Raw genomic sequence first — 16,528 nt, forward strand, 5'->3', positions numbered from 1 at the left:
ACATGGATGGGCATTTGCCCTGCCTCTCAGGGATAATTATCTCGATGCGTTCTGAGCATGTTTTCATTTAGAGGAAGGAGTCGAAAGAAAATCACAAACACCATTGGAGACATTTAAAATGGATTAGTTTGCCTGTTCTAATAGAACCGCTGCTTGTCACAGGACAACGTGCTCAATAAAGGCAAGAGACAGCAAACAGAATATTGAACAGTTGGGTCTGGTGGTTAAGAGCGGCGGCCTGATTATGAAGGATGATCATGGCAAAGCACTGCCATCTAGTGTTGAGGTGTTTTGGTTGGGTTGTATTTTTCTTTATTAGAGCTCTTTTGTACAGGCATTATAATAAGCTGAGTGTGAATAAAGGAATGTGTGAATAATCTCCCCAGGGCATCAGTACAGCCTCGTTATAAAACTATATCCTTTATTAAACGTGTTACAAAGGAGGCCCAGGACCTCATTTGAGAGGCGCACATAAACAAACTCAGGCAAAAACGGCGTCAGACAGGTCTCGCTTTTTAATACCCACCCCCCACCAATGTTTTTTTTTTTTTTTTTTTTATTCTGTGCAGGTGGTTGAGATAATGGCTTTGCCGCGGCAAAGCTTATCGCAGGTAATGATGGCGCGCTTGTTTTGCATGCAAATTTATGCAAGCCGTAATTAATTTACCATTATCCTGTGATTGATGTCCCTGCGTGTTTTGAAGCAGTCATCGGCCTGTAATTACTCCCGGTGTTTTACTCCCTGTGCTGTTTCGTTACAACAAACATATGCTAAATGCACCATTGGCACAGGCATAATTGCCCTGCACCAATGACTGTGGGACATGTCGATGGACAGTAACTTACAGACTGGCATGTTAAAAAAACATGACAGAATTTAAACACAGACGCCTCTAGAATCCGGCCTATGGGAGTCCTAGACGGTGGTTTATTCACATCTTCTTCATGCGCTTCCTGGGGCGCTGGTTAAAGACAGGCGAGCTGGCCATTAGAGAGTCTGGAGAATGAGAGCCGTAGCTGCCATCTGAGGCCGCCCCACCGGGTGATGGCACCATTCCAGCTTCGCTCATGGTGGACATGGGCCCTTCTTCAAATACGTCACTCCCCAGGACTCTGTGACCGGACACGTGGCCGTCCTCAGCATCGTGAGGCTCCATCTTCACCTGTGGCAAGTGCCAAAGGGGGGAGCTGTTGCCAGCAGCGCCTGTCACAAGACAAAGATTTTAACTAATTAAGGTGAATAACATGGGATAATCCCTGGTCATGTCAGTTCAACTTGAATCATCAGTCCCGCATTGTTACAGCAGCTAAGATTAAGATCAACATGGCAAATCAGAAATCATGAGTATCAACTACCAACATTTACTGGACCCTGGGGTATAATGGGTACAGGGTATAAGGGTATGACTTAGAAGGTAAAATCTTTTTATTAAAAAATTTGGCTGACTACAACAAATAGGTTACATTAGATATTACAATAGATTTCTTTTTTTTTTTTTTAATAAAATCAAAATAATGTCTGGTTTTAGAAACGGAGCAGAGCACCTGAAGCATGGGGGGAATTTTCTCCATCCAGTACCCCTCCTCCCACTCTTTCACTGGATGCCAGTACACCAATGGGCAGAGCTTGGTCACCAGACGTCAGGTCTGCCTCAAGCTCTTCGCTGACAGGGAAGGCGATGTCACTCACAGGCTCCTCTTTGACTTTGAGAGGCTTGGAGTCTTCGAGAGCTTTGTCCGGATTCACCAATCTCTCATATTCCTCTGACAGCTCTTTACAGACCTAAAAAGAGATAAACAAGGGACAATAAAAGGCAGAATAAACTTACTGCAGTGGTGGTTGCTGGTTATAGGAAAAAAGTACCAGCATTCCACTGCACCACAGTAATGGCTGACACAGTTCCTAACAGCAACTGTGAAATTGTTCAAGGAAGGTGAATAATTGTGCACCAATGCAGAACATGGCCCTGTTTATTTTATCCACAAAATGCCTATAACAGGTCAAGCAAGTTTCATTGTCAATTAAACGCATTTCTACACAGTACACAGTGAAATTAGACAGTGTTCCTCTAGGAACTTGGTGCACCACAATAGACAACATGGTTGACTTGAATAGTCATTATATGACAATACACACTGTACAATGACAGTGAATGTGAAAAGGAAGGGGTGAAAAGAAGACAGAGGAGATAAGTTTGTAATGAGTAGTTAAAGGTTAAAGTTGTTTTTATATAGGTCTTAGTAGTCCCCTAATACTGTATCTGAATTTTCTTTACGAAATTCAGCCTTGGTGCAGGATAACAGCCACTTTTAGCCAGTCACACAATGGGATTTCCGACATGTGTGTAGCTTTAAATGAGGAGAGCAATGGGACAAGGAGGAGATAAGTGTGCAGCCATTCATCAACAGCATTGACCAACCACAACTTTTGCCACACACAGAAAGTCGTGTCAACATTTTTCCAGAAAAATTTTAAATTAACCCACTTCAGGTTCTTCTGAGTCTCTCAGAAGATCATTTGTGTTCATTTTTACATCCAACCACCGAGCAACTGCAATGCTTCACACGTTTGGAAGCCATGACAGTCACCCTGGAGTTAGTTTTTTAGGCCACAGCAATCAGCAGGGGTGGGAAATACTCTGGGAGGAAAAAGCATGAGAAAGGGGAGGTAACCTTTCCCCTTATGACGACATAAGTGGAAAAAATCCAGATTGGACCATCTGAGCTGTTCTCTGGAAGGCGAAGCAGAATGGCCAAAGCACTCTTTATACATATCACCATTTCTAGCCACTACAGGATCACAGACAGGCTCGGGGAACTTGTATTAATGTTAAATAATCACAAAGTTACATTTTCATAATTTTGAAGCTCTACAACATATTGGCATGAATATGAAATATTACCACAACAGGAGATTTCTTCTACTTTAAATTCAGGGAACATCTGGTAACTGCCTAAAGCATGCAGCGCATCTGTGTCTGTTCAATCTCCCACCTCACCTGAAGCATGTAGCTGTGGTAGTCTTTGATGCGGACCTGCCAGAACCTCTGGAGGGCCAGCACACTGCCGATCCCCACCTCATGGAACACCTGCTCCACCACGTCGGGGAAGGGTGTGGTGCCAAGCCGCGCTTCGCGGTCCACGGCCACCCGCAGCAGGCGGCTAAGCCGCAGGTAGTGCTCATGTACCAGGTCGGTGAGGGTCTCAAGCACACTCTCCTGGGCTGACTCGAAGCCCGCGTGGGCCAGAACCGTAGCCACCGACTGGTACAGAAGCTGCCTGCAGGAGGGCCAGCTCAGCTCAGTCACTGGCTCCCCCTTCCCCCTAAAGGGAGGAACACAATTAGGGTGACACAGCAAGGTATAATGCAGTGAAACCTTCTATGTGCCAGTGGGTGGCCTGGCGAATAAGGAAGCAAACCAATAATTGGAAGGTTGCAGGTTCAAATCCTGAACCGCCAAGGTGCCACTGAGAAAAGCACCAGCCCCACACACCTGTCATGGTTGCCCACTGCTCACTAAGGGTGATGGTTGAAAGCAGAGGACACATGTGTCACCATAAGCTGTGCTGCAGTGTTTCACAATGACAATCACTTCACTTTGCCTAATGTAGTCTTAAATTGAACTTAAAATTAAATGACATTGAATGTATAGTTAGTCAGTATAATTTCAAGCTACCGGATAATAACACATACACATATAGTAACACTTTTTAATTAATTCAAATAACACACAAATATAAATTCAATCAGAAACCCTGTTCCTACACCAATTATTTCAGCGTTAATTTACACCTTGTTTACATAAGTCACAATTTTACAATGCCAAGCCACACATGTAAACTGATTTCCTAATGTCCATAATGTGTTGTACAATATTACAGTTCAGAGTCTGAATTAAGTGAAAGTGAAGTGATTGTCATTGTGAAACAGCACAGAACACGGTGACACAACGAAATGTGTCCTCTGCTTTTAACAATCACCCTTAGTGTGCAGTGGGCAGCCATGACAGGCGCCCGGGGAGCAGTGGGGGGGGGCACCTTTGCAGTTTGGCATACCAATTATGGGTCCGTTCCTGTACACGCCAGGCCAATCACTGCCCCTGCTAATGACTTTTTAATAACCCACATATTATCAACGGCAGTGAAATTCACTGGCTCTCTGAAATACAAGTTGAACAGAACAGCATCTCACTTGTAGAAGTCACTCTCCGGATCGCTGTGCCGGACCTGGAATGGTAAGCGTGGGGCTTTGCTGTCCTGAGGCAGCAGGTCATCAGGCATTGCTGGGATGGGTGACCGGATGGACTGGGAATCCCCCTCCTCCAGCCTGAAGGAACCCTGGGGGTCTGTGGCAGATGATGCCAGGGTTTGCTGGCCCGGCTGCGCAGCTGCCAGGAGGCAGCGGAGGCGGCGGGCATGCTGGCACAGCTGCACAGTGTGGATGGTGAGGCTGCAGGGCTCAGAGGGAACATCCAGCATCGTGGTGGGCCGCGGGCGCTGGGCCGACGGCTGGTGCAACGGCGGGTCCTGCATCTCCACCTGCCGGAACTCCCGCTGCAGCAGGTCGAAGGAACTACGGCCAGGTGGCGCTGACACAGCTGGGATCTCGCCCCAGTACCGCATCATGGTGACTGGCTCCCTGAAAAAAAAAAAATTCAGTAATGAAAACAACTACATTAATTGTCAAAATTGAAGTTGAAGTTGTATATATTTTCCCATATGCATATGGTTTCATGAAATATGTGTCTCTATTAATACACGTTATCTTAATCTTAATCAAAGGGAATCACAGTGTTTAAACTTTAAATCTCTTACAAATGTGTTTTGGTGATTGAGAACAACTCAGATGCCAAGATAAGACAACAATAGGCAAAACCATGCGTGCTTTATTATGAAGGGCCCTTTCATCAAATTAAAACGATGCCACTCGTAGAAAATCTTCACTTGTAATGATCTGCATGTGTGCAAGAACATACGTGAATCGCCATACTTACAAATATATCCCTGAAGATTATGAAACGTGTAGTAATATTCTCTGTCAGAGTTACGAGCCAGAATCATTCGCAGCACCGCAAACGCGTAGGCTGACTGGGGCCACCATATTTCGAATCCGGGTAGGAACTACAAACAGATAGATTGAGGTCCTACATAAAAATCTGCGAATTCTGATGATTTCTATTCACATGAACGTGTAAATAAAACATGAATATTTTAGACAAAGAAAATACATAATATTTATGAATTCAAGAATGATTTGACGCACACTCAGACTTTTGGAGACGACAACTTGGTCTTCCTGAAAGCGGAAAGGACCAAATATTTGGCCGTACCGTGTTAAACATGGCGTCCTCCGAGTGCGCAATGGAAACGGAGCAACCTGAGCGGCAAAACGGGAATGATGGCGGCGAGGAAGGGCCTGGGGTAAATAATGACACCGCCGAAAACAGCGACACGAACGCAGAGCTGGTCGGCGACGGTGCGAGCGAACGCACGGATGAGCCCTTTAAGAAGCCCGCCGTGTTCGCGGCACCGTCCGTCTCGGGCGCCCGAGCAGGCAGGAAGGCGCCCGGCAACAAGTGCGCAGGCCAGCGGCCCGGAGAGGATGAGAATAGCGACGAGGTGTCACCCGAACCCTCCCCGAACGGTGTCAGTGGGTTCGAGCGGCCGGACGGACCCCAGCAGCACGTCAAACCCGGGACGGCCGGGAACGCCAAAGCAGCGCCGGCGGGCAGGTTCAAAGCCGGCCCTCCCCTCCCGTACTCCGAGCCCCCGTGGGGCGGCCCGCCGGGCCCGCGTTACGAGCTGGAGATCCTCAAGAGCGGCCGCATCGTGGATAAAGTCCCCCTCGGCCAGCGCGGTCACTTTGTGGTGGGACGCCTGCCCGTGTGCGACGTGTCGCTGGAACACCCGTCCATCTCCCGGTACCACGCCGTGCTCCAGTTCCGGGCTTTTGGCGGAGGCGAGGGGGTCGTCGGGGAGGAGGTGGGGTTTTATGCCTACGACCTGGGCAGCACGCACGGCACGACCGTCAACAAGAACAAAATCCCTCCGAAGACCTACGTCAGGCTGAAGGTCGGACATGTGCTGAAGTTCGGGGGCAGCACCAGACTCTTCATACTACAGGTGTGCGGAAGCTCTTTTATTAGGCTTTAAATATCATACGTATGAATCTTTGAGCAGAGAAGGGCAAAAATAATGTTGCTGAATACTGATTTGTTGCCGTAAATATATAACTGTATTCTGTAACAATACATCTATAATTCAAACAATCTAATATAAAATGTCATATGCATACAAACCTTTTTTTTTTTTTTTTTACAGGGCCCTGAATCAGATGAAGAGGCTGAGTCAGAACTTACTGTCACTGAGCTGAAGGAGAGAGCAAGGACACAGCGCAAGGAGCTGGAGAGGAGGATGATGGGAGGTGGGTCTGATGATGAAGAGGAAGAAAAGGATGGAGAGAAGGAAAGCAGCAGCTCAGGCGTGAGCTCCAAAGAGGACTCTGGATGCTCTTGGGGAATGGGTAAGGCTGACTGTCAGCTTGCAGATATTTCACTAAAGATGAACCAAATAAATTGGACACATCAGCCAATATGAATATTTAAAAAATATTTCACAACATGGTTGAAATATAGTAATATGTGATCTGACCGTTATTATAGTCCCAATACATTAAGGGAATTTGGCATACAAAAATTAAGCACAGAGACCAATCTTAAAAGCAATTTGCATATACTGATGTTATTCGAATATTTTATTTCCTGTGTGTTTTTGTTCCCATGCTTGCAGCGGATGAGGCTGCTCAGGAGGAGGATGAGAATGAGGAGAACCCCTTTGCCACAGAGTTTCACGAAGACCAGGAAGCTGCTTATTTGAAGGACCCTAAAAAAGCACTTCAGGGATTTTATGACCGAGAAGGTCAGATATTTTTTTTTTTTATGATTATCAGCAGTAACTGAGTATACCTTATGCAAAGTATCTAAAGATAACAGTGGATGTCTTTCCTACAGGAGAGGAGTTGGAATTTGATTATGAGGATAAAGGCCATGGGACTTGGTTATGTCGGATTAAGTAAGTGTTTCTGGTGTTAATTACTTACTTCTACTTAATTATCATAATTCTTCTTAAAGAATGTTTCCATTAACATGACTATTGTACAGTTTGAAACTGTCACAATTTGAAAGGTTTAATTGCCTTAATTCATTTTTGTTAAATTTAGAACTAGATTTCAGTAGTTTACTTGGAACATTTGACTTTATTTCTCAGGTTGCCAGTTGACGATGCTGTAGGCAGGCAGCTAGTTGCTGAGGTAACACACTCCGGTAAGAAGAAGGAGGCAGCTGTCCAGTGTTGCCTGGAGGCTTGTCGGATGCTTGAGGCTCGGGGTTTATTGAGGCAGGAAGCAGGTGAGCTGACAGTGCCGGGCCCAAAATGGGCTCATGGGTATCCTGCAGAGAGAACCCAGTCCATCCTCAGTGTCTCTTAATCATTGATGGCATAGACAGCTCTGTTTTTTTCTTTTCTTTTTTTTTTTAGTGTCCCGCAAGCGCAAAAAGAAGAACTGGGAGGAGGAAGACTATTACGATAGCGATGATGACACTTTCTTGGATCGGACAGGGGCGGTGGAAAAAAAGAGGATGGAGCGCATGAAGAAGGCAGGGAAGATTGAGGAGGGGCCAGAGACCCATGAATCATTGGTATGGTCTTACGTGGTGACATGGTCAGACAATAAAGATATGTTTTCACTTTGATCTCAATATGAAATACATAAAGATGTTTACATGTTTTATTGTGCGGTATTTTGCATTATAACTGAATATGTACATGTAATTTATTATATAGAATTATTTAATATACAGTCATCCAATATTACATGATTGAAGCATGAGAATGCGTCTGTGTTTTTTGCTTTTCCCAGATCACCAAGTTGGCCCAGGTGGAGAAAGAAATCACAGAAACAGAGAACAGGCTCAGTTCGTCAGGGAGAGGTAAAGTATTGTGATTATTTATAGTCTGAAAAGAGGATTCACATCACAAACCTCTTTGGTCAAATTGAACTCCATTAGCTGCTGTTCTGAGAAAAATTTCATTTTAGTTCACAAATTACCATAATTTCTCAGTGATCCATCTCTTGATTTTCGGTAATACTTAATTTGGTTTGCACTGCCTCAAACGTCTCACCAGCTTGGGCTACGGTTTGCAAAAGTAGGTTTCCAACACTTCATTCTTATCTTCTTATAAGTGGACTACAATACTAGAGAATTCATGATGGCTTTGTGTTAATTTCAGATAACACACTGTTATATCTCAGTAGTAGTAGTGTTGGCACTTCATCTGTATTCAAATTTTGAGTTTTTCCAAAAAAAAATTAAAAGTCTAATCAAACATAATTTCAGATGACCAGCTGGGAAGGATTTACTGGTTTGTCTTTGACATGTTTGCATCCATTTGACCTCCGAATACTTTTTGTGATTGTGTACAGGCTCTTCATCATCATCTGAGGACACTCTGGATGCATTCATGAGTGTGGTGCGCAGTGAGGTAGCACTGGACGGAGTAGAGAGGAAGAAGCTACATGTGCACACAGCTGAGCTGCGGAAAGAGGCAAAGCGACTAAGCAGGCTGGTGGATCTGACCCGACCCACCCAGCTGCCCTCACTGCAGACCATGTAACGATCCAGATAGAACATATTCAAATATCTTAATATATATTTAGATATAAAAAATATGTTAAGCACATTCCTTTTTCAGCTCTAGCAGTGCCTCTTCAGACCCAGAGAAGCCAAAGAAACCACCTCTGCCTCTGTTTGGTGCCATGAAGGGCGGCAGCAAGTTCAAGCTGAAAACTGGTACCATTGGGGTGAGTTTTTTCAAGGGTCTGGGGTGGTAATAGAGATTAAGATAATAATGTTTTTTCAGCTCTACCCAGTTCATATTCCTTAAATAGCATTGTTCTGGACAAACCAATATTGAAGTGATTTATTATTTGAAAGCTGGTTTTATCTGGCCTCATACATCTACTGATGTCATCTCTCTCTCTCTATCTATCGCCCTCCCTCTTAGAAACTACCCCCTAAGCGGGCAAACCTGCCAGTTGAGCTCTTCAACATGAAGGAAATGCCTTCTGGAGATGTTGAGGAGGAGGAAGAGGAGGTAGACACTGGATCGAAAACCTGTACAGTTGTTGAGGAAGTCCAACTGGATTCTCAGCAGCCCCATGCTGATGAGGAGGAGGAGCACTGCGGCATCATGGAAAAAAGAAAGGAGGAAGCTCCCTCATACTCATCAAAAGGTACTTTATGGATATTCCTTATAGTACCCCCAACAAATAACTTCTGGTTTGATGTGTGGACATAATAGGGACGTGACTGATGCTTTTCTTGTTAAACGTAAATTAAATTACACATCTCCTATGTTTTACACAGCCTCACGATAAAATGGTTGAGCTATAGAAAATTAAATTTTTTATTTAATTATTTTACTTTTTTAAAGACTAAATAATGGCAACAGCGTAGCAGGACATTCAATTTAACCTAGACTTTGGTGGAAACTAAACCTAAAATCTCTATCAGCTGTTAATCCCGTTCATTCGCCAAACATGTTGTTTCAGATGTACAACAGCAGGGGGCAGCAGTGGTCTGTTCCACTTACTGCTCAGAACATTGAACCTGGTTGCACCCTAAAATTACATGATTATACAATGTATGCACAAGTCAGTATTTATTTTACATTCCTGCAGTTCAACGTGATTGTGACATACGGGAACATGATCGGTCACGTGGTGTACAGGAGGACCATTCACAGGAAATTGCTGAACCTCATACAGGTATGACATTTAATCAGAAGATATAATGGAGTGCTATGGGCTTTGTTAGTCATATTCAGTACAGGCAAAATTTTGTCTGGAAACATTCTTTGCATTTTAAATTTGCATATATATAATTATATGAGAGAATGTTCTTCTAATGCACTACATTACTCCACACAATCATGTGTCATCCAGCTGTTACTTCACTGTTCCTCAAACTAAGTTGTCATCTAGATGTGGCAGATGTTTTAGTGGTATGCTCACCTAATATAATTTTAATTATTAAAAAAACTCTGGCCATGTATTGTTTTGCTCTTCTAAAATAAACCCAATCCCATACAGGGTAATAGAGGCATCCAGTAATTTATGGATGTTAGGAAAACAGCTTTAAATGATTGGTCCTTTTGTCTTCTCTACAGGCTTAAAGAAGGAAGAATCATCAGTCCGACCGAGTCCAAAAAAGAGTGTCCAAAAAAAGAAGATGATTGGTCCCGGCCGAGTAAGTGCTACTTTTATAATCGTTTCTGCCATAACCACAGGAAAAAAAAACTCTTGTAATTGAATGGCTGGTGAGTAAATCCTAAATCAGAGCTGTGAGCTCAGCATAACACAGCTTTCTGATATGATTGGTGAATAAATGTCAGTGTAGCGATTTCCAATCTGTTCTATCTAAAATCCTATCTACTCAGCGTTGCAGCAATTTATATTGCTTGTTTTGCTTACTAAAAGGAGTGTGGTTTCACTGTAAGGAGTTTTTTTTTTTTCTAATTTCTTCTGGATCATGCAACCTCTCAGTCATGCAACATTGTGAAGCAAAGTCCAGTTGGAATGGAATACCATGTAGGAATAAAGCCTGCATCCAATATCAAAAATAAATAAATGAACATTTTTTTGTTCCCCCCTTACCCTCAAGCCTCCCACCACTATGTCTTCACAGTATCCTGAAGATGACCCAGACTACTGTGTCTGGGTACCACCATCAGGTATGTTTTCTTTTATTATTTTATTTCATCTGGCTTGATAAGATCTTCCTTTCACATCAAAAAGTGCACAAAACCTTTTATCTCATTTCTACTACACTGGTTCTGGTGTCCAGTTGGTGCCGAACTGCAAACCAACCGAGAGCCGGTCTGCATTTACACTAGACAGGAGCTCAGCGGGTGCTGCATGGTAATATGCCACAGGTCATGCCCACTAAACAGAAATCCCAGCACCGAATCCATTATAGCAGTTTGCCAATTTGGTCTGTTGAATTTCTGAGGATGTCCATATAGCTTGAGGAGCTTTCATTTTTCCCTTGACATTTTGGAGTGAATAAAAAGTGATTGATAAGGAGGGGAAGGGTGTAAAAACACTTGGTTTAAGAGACTGTGCCAGAACCCAGTCTGACAATATGCAAACCTGTTCTTTCACCCCATGTTGAAGGAAGTGATCAAAGAGGCATCACTTTTGCTTTAGAAAGGTCAAGAGGTTAAAAACGACAACAATCATTATTTCTTATATAGCCCAAAATCTCTGTAAACTCCATGTTGTTCATGCAACAAACACATATTACGTCCATGTCGTATTCTAAACCAATCAAGAGATTGTGAAGGGTGGGGCCACCTCTGATTGGCCATGGTCCAGATGTTCCTGTACATTTGAAAGTGCACATGCTGCAGACAGACAGAGAGGTGAGAAGCCTTGAGCCGTCAGATAGATAGAGTACATGAACCCACAAATTGCAGCTTTATCGTGACCCGTGTATTATCAAGAGACCCTTGCCAGTAGACATTAATTGGCATAGTTAAATTTTCAGTGGGAATTCCCCCAATATTTCCAACTGGATTTGTCCACATCATGTCTCCATGTGGGTGAACAGAACATATAGGGGACTGTCAGTGAGAGCTTCCACAAAACACGTCAGCTCCAAGTGGGAGTGAATTCTTTGCTTTTAATTGAATCCATGAATCATGATCATGTCAATCTCTGCGAACATCCCTCACATCCCATTGTCTGGGGTATCATTTATCAGCAAAACATGTTAATCTCTGCAGACATCCCACATATTCCATCATTATGGGAAGTGGGTACCATATTTGACCTGGAAGAGCAAGAACAAGGTGCTTTTGAGGTGCTGTGAGCTCATTGTGTTTGATCCAAAGCATCAGCAAGTTCACAGGGAGTTCACCGTATAACTGTGTGAAGGGTCAGAGTATGCAAAAGATTCATAGGCTCACAAAAATACACAATATTTGAGTTCACTCTGTAGGAATTTATAATATATGTGCATATATAAAATGGTTATTAATATGGAATATATGTTCCACACAAAGGTTATGGAGATTATTAAAAAGATAATGAAAATTATACAACACCCCCGAAACTTAGGAAAGGAAAACCTCAATTTCGAGGGTAAAGTGAGCATGCAGTAGGTGTCAGTGCAGGGATGGTAATTATTTGTCCAAGAAAAAAAAAGGCCCACAGGTGTAGTGCTTGCAAAGTCCCAAAGTGCAGTATGGAGCATCTGTCCATGTTTGGAGGTACTGGACAGTGCAGAGTAGTTGTTTAGTCCAGTGTCATGGTCTATACTACATGTCCATTATAATGCTTCTGATCTATTTAAAGATCCCTGAAGCTTCAGCCGTTACGGTGTTGGTGGCTGTGGTGACCCTCTGGTATATTTCATGCTGGTACGTATCGTCAGCAGCTCAATGCAAGGAACCAGGATCTACAGTATGTCAAGGAGAACCAGATTAGGCTTGGGTGGCTGGGACTGAGTGGTTATGGTATATGCCGTTGTGAATGTCCAGTGCAACAGTCTAGGTGAGATGAGCATCATAGTATATGTTAGGGCTGGGCGAGTTTCGATTCAATTTTCGATTTTTTTTTCCCAATGCACTTAAAAAATGGCTGCAGACATCAAAAGTGCAACTTTATTGCTAATTTGTTTAAGTTCGAATCTTTGCGGTGGCATTTGCCAGGCTTCTATTACAATAGTCGAGTCTTGACTTTAAAAATGCATGTACCAATTTTTTTTTTTTTTTTGCATCATGCATGGTGAGTGTGTTAGCTTTGAAATATTGCATAGTTGACAGAATGCAGTGCAAATGTTGCCAATGTGATTTTTGAAAGTCAGATCGCTGCCAGTTGTGATTCCCGGATCTTTGGTGTTTGTATATATGGTGGTTTGAGTCCCATCTATATTGACTGAGAGATCAGATAGATTCCTTCTGACAGCTTTAGGACCAAGTAACAGTACTTCAGTCTTTTTCAGTGTTAGCATGTGGAAATGGCTGTTTATCTAGTCTTAAACAGTTAAATATGAAGCAAACCATTTAAGTGCACAGCTTTTGCTATCCACAAGGTTCTCCAATCTGTTTAGTAGAATTGTAACTGAGAAGGGCTGTTTCCATGCTGTGGTGTGGCATAAATCCTGACTGTAATGCTGCGAGTATGCTATTACTGACGTCTGATTACAGAAATCTTTTTTGCTTGTTCCAGCATGTCTATACAATTTGGGGGATTTTTGATAGTCCTACAAGGACAATTCGTGCCAATGTGAATAATGATTTTTAGTATATGAATATTTAGATTTAGCAAGCACTTTTAAATTCCCTCTGATGCCGGCTCCAGGAATACATCTGACTGGTGTTGCTGGTGTCTCTAATTGCGCGTTGCTTAAAATTGAGTTGCCACTTCTCTTTTCTTTGATTCAACGGATAGCTGAGCCTCACTGAGTGAGGAAATTTATTTTTCAAACGTGTACAGGCAATTGGTGCAGTTGTTGTAAGGGAGGTCGCTGGGTCGCTCAGGATCTACGCTTGTGAGAAGTCACCCACGTGCCCTGCTGTCCAGAGGGCTCTACGGACATTGGGGCAGGCTGGCGGAGTGTCTAAAAAGGATTCTCCTAAGATTTTTTTTTTACATTTACGGAATTTATCAGACACTCTTATCCAGAGACACTTACAATCAGTAGTTACAGGGACACCCGGAGACACTCCGGGTTAAGTGTCTTGCTCAGGGACACAATGATAGTAAGTGGGATTTGAAACTGGGTCTTCTGGTTCATAGGAGAGTGTGTTACCAAAGGCTACTACTACCCTAGTACCTAGTACATTTTGGACATAAAAAATCCTCACTGCTGATGGTAGAAGAGTAACTTTACATGGTGCACATGAAGGCAGCCATCTTACTTAGATATTACGTGGAAGTGAGTGTGAAAGATTCTTACCTCCCGGTATCAGGAAACATAATAATACATATCAGTATCGTTCTCTGGTAGCTTGTAACAACAGCAAAACCTTTACATAAAATGTAAATTAGATGTATTTGCAGCAAGATGTTATGAGTATTGTTATGGGGCAGTGGTGGCCTAGCGGTTAAGGAAGCGGCCCCGTAATCAGAAGGTTGCTGGTTCGAATCCCGATCTGCCAAGGTACCACTGAGGTGCCACAAAGCACCGTCCCCACACACTGCTCCCCAGGTGCCTGTCATGGCTGCCCACTGCTCACTCAGGGTGATGGGTTAAATGCAGAGGACAAATTTCACTGTGTGCACTGTGTGCTGTGCTGCTGTGGATCACGTGTGACAATTACTTCACTTTTACTTTTCCTGAGTAACAAGTACAAGTAAAAAGCAGTATAAGGTAGGAATAGTTTTGCAAGTTTGTGAGACAGCAATATCAGTATGGGAAACTGCGGGGCTACTTGTGTTGATTTGTGGCACAGAAGCATTGCTAATTAGAGCATTAACTTTGACTTTGATCTAATTCTGATATGGTCATGTGACCCCACAAAAGGCTTGAAATCTCTACGGTATGTCATGATTTTTCCATTAATGAAAACTTCTCTCTCCCGTACACAGGTCAGACTGGGGACGGTAGGACCCACCTCAACGACAAATATGGATACTGAATTGCCATGGTGATCCTACATGATGGTCCAGCTGTCCTCATGATCAAAATCCCTAGCGGTCAACTGACCTTCATTCTCTGGTCTTGAAACAGCAAAGCACTTACCCTGAGTTGATTTTGACCTCTGCCTAGCAGCCTTTCCAAGGGGTCTTTGTTTGGTGGAAAATGCATCACCTTGCTTTTTAAAGAGAGGCTCTAGGGATTGTGATGACTATGTTCTGGGACTTCTGGACATCTTTGGCTCTTTTCGTTGGCTCTGGAGGGTCACCAGCTGCCTCTCTTGTGTTTGTGCATGTGGAAAGGAGAATGTAAATAAGAACTTTTGCTTCCTCAAACATGTCCAAATTAGTTGAAAAGTGCTGCTGTTAGCACCTCTGATTGTGGCAAGGACTTCACCTGGGTGTTCTTAGTATTGTTGTCTTTCGTCCCACGTACACTTTTAAAAGTTCATCTTCCTGTTTTAACTACTTGGGTAGGTTTTCCACGGTCCTTGGAGGACTATTGCACTTTGTGATTAAAATGCCAGCTGGCCCCAGATCAGTTTAACAGGCTTAGCCCGGCTGAGTAACAGCTCAACCAAGTGCACTGGGTCACTCGGCAGGGCTCCGGTGTAACATCAGACTTTGGCCAGCTAAGCACAAACGGACTGCCAGCTTTCAGTGGTGGTTAGTGCTAACGCTGGCTTCTCCGAGGAAGGTCGGGGGAGCACTTCTGCAGCCTTCGCCGGACATCTGGATGTGTGTGTGTGTCAGTCAGAGTGTGTGAAAAAGAAACCATGAACAAGTTTTCCTCGGGCTTCACTCTACAGTCCAGAGGATTCTAGCCCTGCCCTCCCAGAATGCAGTTAGCTTCATATTCCCATGCTGTTTTGTCCTGCTGTCTATACAGTTTTTTCTTTCTTCTTTTTGTAAAATAAAGTATTCTTTCAAGCGCTTGGCTCCTGCTGAATCTTGTATTGTGCTATGTTAGGGTGAAAGCAAGCACCCTCGCCTGAGTCGACTCTCACTCCAGCAGAACAAAGATCCGGCTCATTTCCTGCCTCCTGTTCCTTTTAGCTTTATGCCTTCTCTCCCACCCACTGAAATCGTTCCACTCCTCTATCGCGGTGACATCAGGGGCTTACTTTACATACCCAGATTATCACTGTAAATGATCACATTTTTGGAAATGGACCCATGTTGCTAGACTCTTGGTACTTATTGTGTCAGTCATTTTACATGAGAAATAGCACATAGCTAAAGATACAAAGATCTACTCATTACACTGCATGAGTTCAGCAGACTCATAAAAGGCTGCATATCACTTGGTCTCTGCTCAGCGACTGCGTGACTGCCAACAGGTCCTGAAGGACAACATGACCACTATTTCAACTCTTCCCAGAACCAATGGTGAACCCACAGCAGGAAGGCCAATTGGGAGGAATTTTGCCTGTCCGTGTAATTTTTCGTAATAGCCGTGAGAGCGTTATTGTAACTTCTGAGATCTTAATGCTCAGCCTTTGCTGTTAGTTGATGAATCATACATATGCTTGGTGCCTAAGTTCAGGTTGTGGTTTTGCACAAAAAAAAAACAAACAAACTGGTTTTATATAAATCTTCTTTTTTACCATATTGGACATTTTAGTGTTCAGATACAAATGTCCTGTACCTGTTTCACTATGTGTGTGTATATATATATACACACCAAAACCCACACACAAGGTTATCTAAAATGAAAACAACTCAAAACTACTTCTATTTAAGGCACTTCAAGGTAGCAAACGTGCACTGGTGATGGCATTTCACCGTCTTGGCTTTTCAACCACCTTAAATTAAACAATGGTGAAA

At 43.4% G+C, this 16,528-nt stretch overlaps 2 protein-coding genes across 2 annotated transcripts; one reads left to right on the plus strand and one right to left on the minus strand.

Annotated features, from left to right (window-relative positions):
* Window positions 1–400: 400 nt before the first annotated feature.
* On the minus strand, window positions 401–5,290 carry supt7l (SPT7 like, STAGA complex subunit gamma). Its single transcript, XM_028988421.1, has 6 exons — window positions 5,264–5,290; window positions 4,995–5,121; window positions 4,193–4,639; window positions 3,000–3,324; window positions 1,546–1,783; window positions 401–1,204 (listed from the first exon to the last, which is right to left on the minus strand). Exons 3-6 carry the CDS (start codon window positions 4,624–4,626, stop codon window positions 933–935), a joined length of 1,269 nt encoding a protein of 422 aa, XP_028844254.1. The 5' UTR covers window positions 4,627–4,639; window positions 4,995–5,121; window positions 5,264–5,290; the 3' UTR covers window positions 401–932.
* A 45-nt stretch (window positions 5,291–5,335) lies between these two features.
* On the plus strand, window positions 5,336–15,633 carry slc4a1ap (solute carrier family 4 member 1 adaptor protein). The gene is made up of 14 exons (XM_029001422.1): window positions 5,336–6,123; window positions 6,322–6,523; window positions 6,790–6,918; window positions 7,011–7,071; window positions 7,267–7,406; window positions 7,537–7,697; window positions 7,919–7,988; window positions 8,483–8,669; window positions 8,752–8,860; window positions 9,064–9,292; window positions 9,740–9,826; window positions 10,228–10,307; window positions 10,722–10,791; window positions 14,654–15,633. Exons 1-14 carry the CDS (start codon window positions 5,341–5,343, stop codon window positions 14,701–14,703), a joined length of 2,358 nt encoding a protein of 785 aa, XP_028857255.1. The 5' UTR covers window positions 5,336–5,340; the 3' UTR covers window positions 14,704–15,633.
* The last annotated feature ends 895 nt before the right edge of the window (window positions 15,634–16,528 follow it).

Source organism: Denticeps clupeoides, chromosome 1, assembly GCF_900700375.1.
Source record: "Denticeps clupeoides chromosome 1, fDenClu1.1, whole genome shotgun sequence".
NCBI classification, from domain to species: domain Eukaryota; kingdom Metazoa; phylum Chordata; class Actinopteri; order Clupeiformes; family Denticipitidae; genus Denticeps; species Denticeps clupeoides.

Bases quoted from the DNA above. Each gene is read 5' to 3' on its own strand.
- slc4a1ap (XM_029001422.1), top strand. From the start codon at position 5,341: ATGGCGTCCTCCGAGTGCGCAATGGAAACGGAGCAACCTGAGCGGCAA. The intron at 6,124-6,321 runs GTGTGCGGAAGC...TTTTTTTTACAG, and splicing joins CCAGACTCTTCATACTACAG to GGCCCTGAATCAGATGAAGA. The intron at 6,919-7,010 runs GTCAGATATTTT...TCTTTCCTACAG, and splicing joins GGGATTTTATGACCGAGAAG to GAGAGGAGTTGGAATTTGAT.
- supt7l (XM_028988421.1), bottom strand. From the start codon at position 4,626: ATGATGCGGTACTGGGGCGAGATCCCAGCTGTGTCAGCGCCACCTGGC. The intron at 1,784-2,999 runs GTGAGGTGGGAG...ATCTCTTTTTAG, and splicing joins ACCACAGCTACATGCTTCAG to GTCTGTAAAGAGCTGTCAGA. The intron at 1,205-1,545 runs GTGCTCTGCTCC...GTCTTGTGACAG, and splicing joins AAATTCCCCCCATGCTTCAG to GCGCTGCTGGCAACAGCTCC.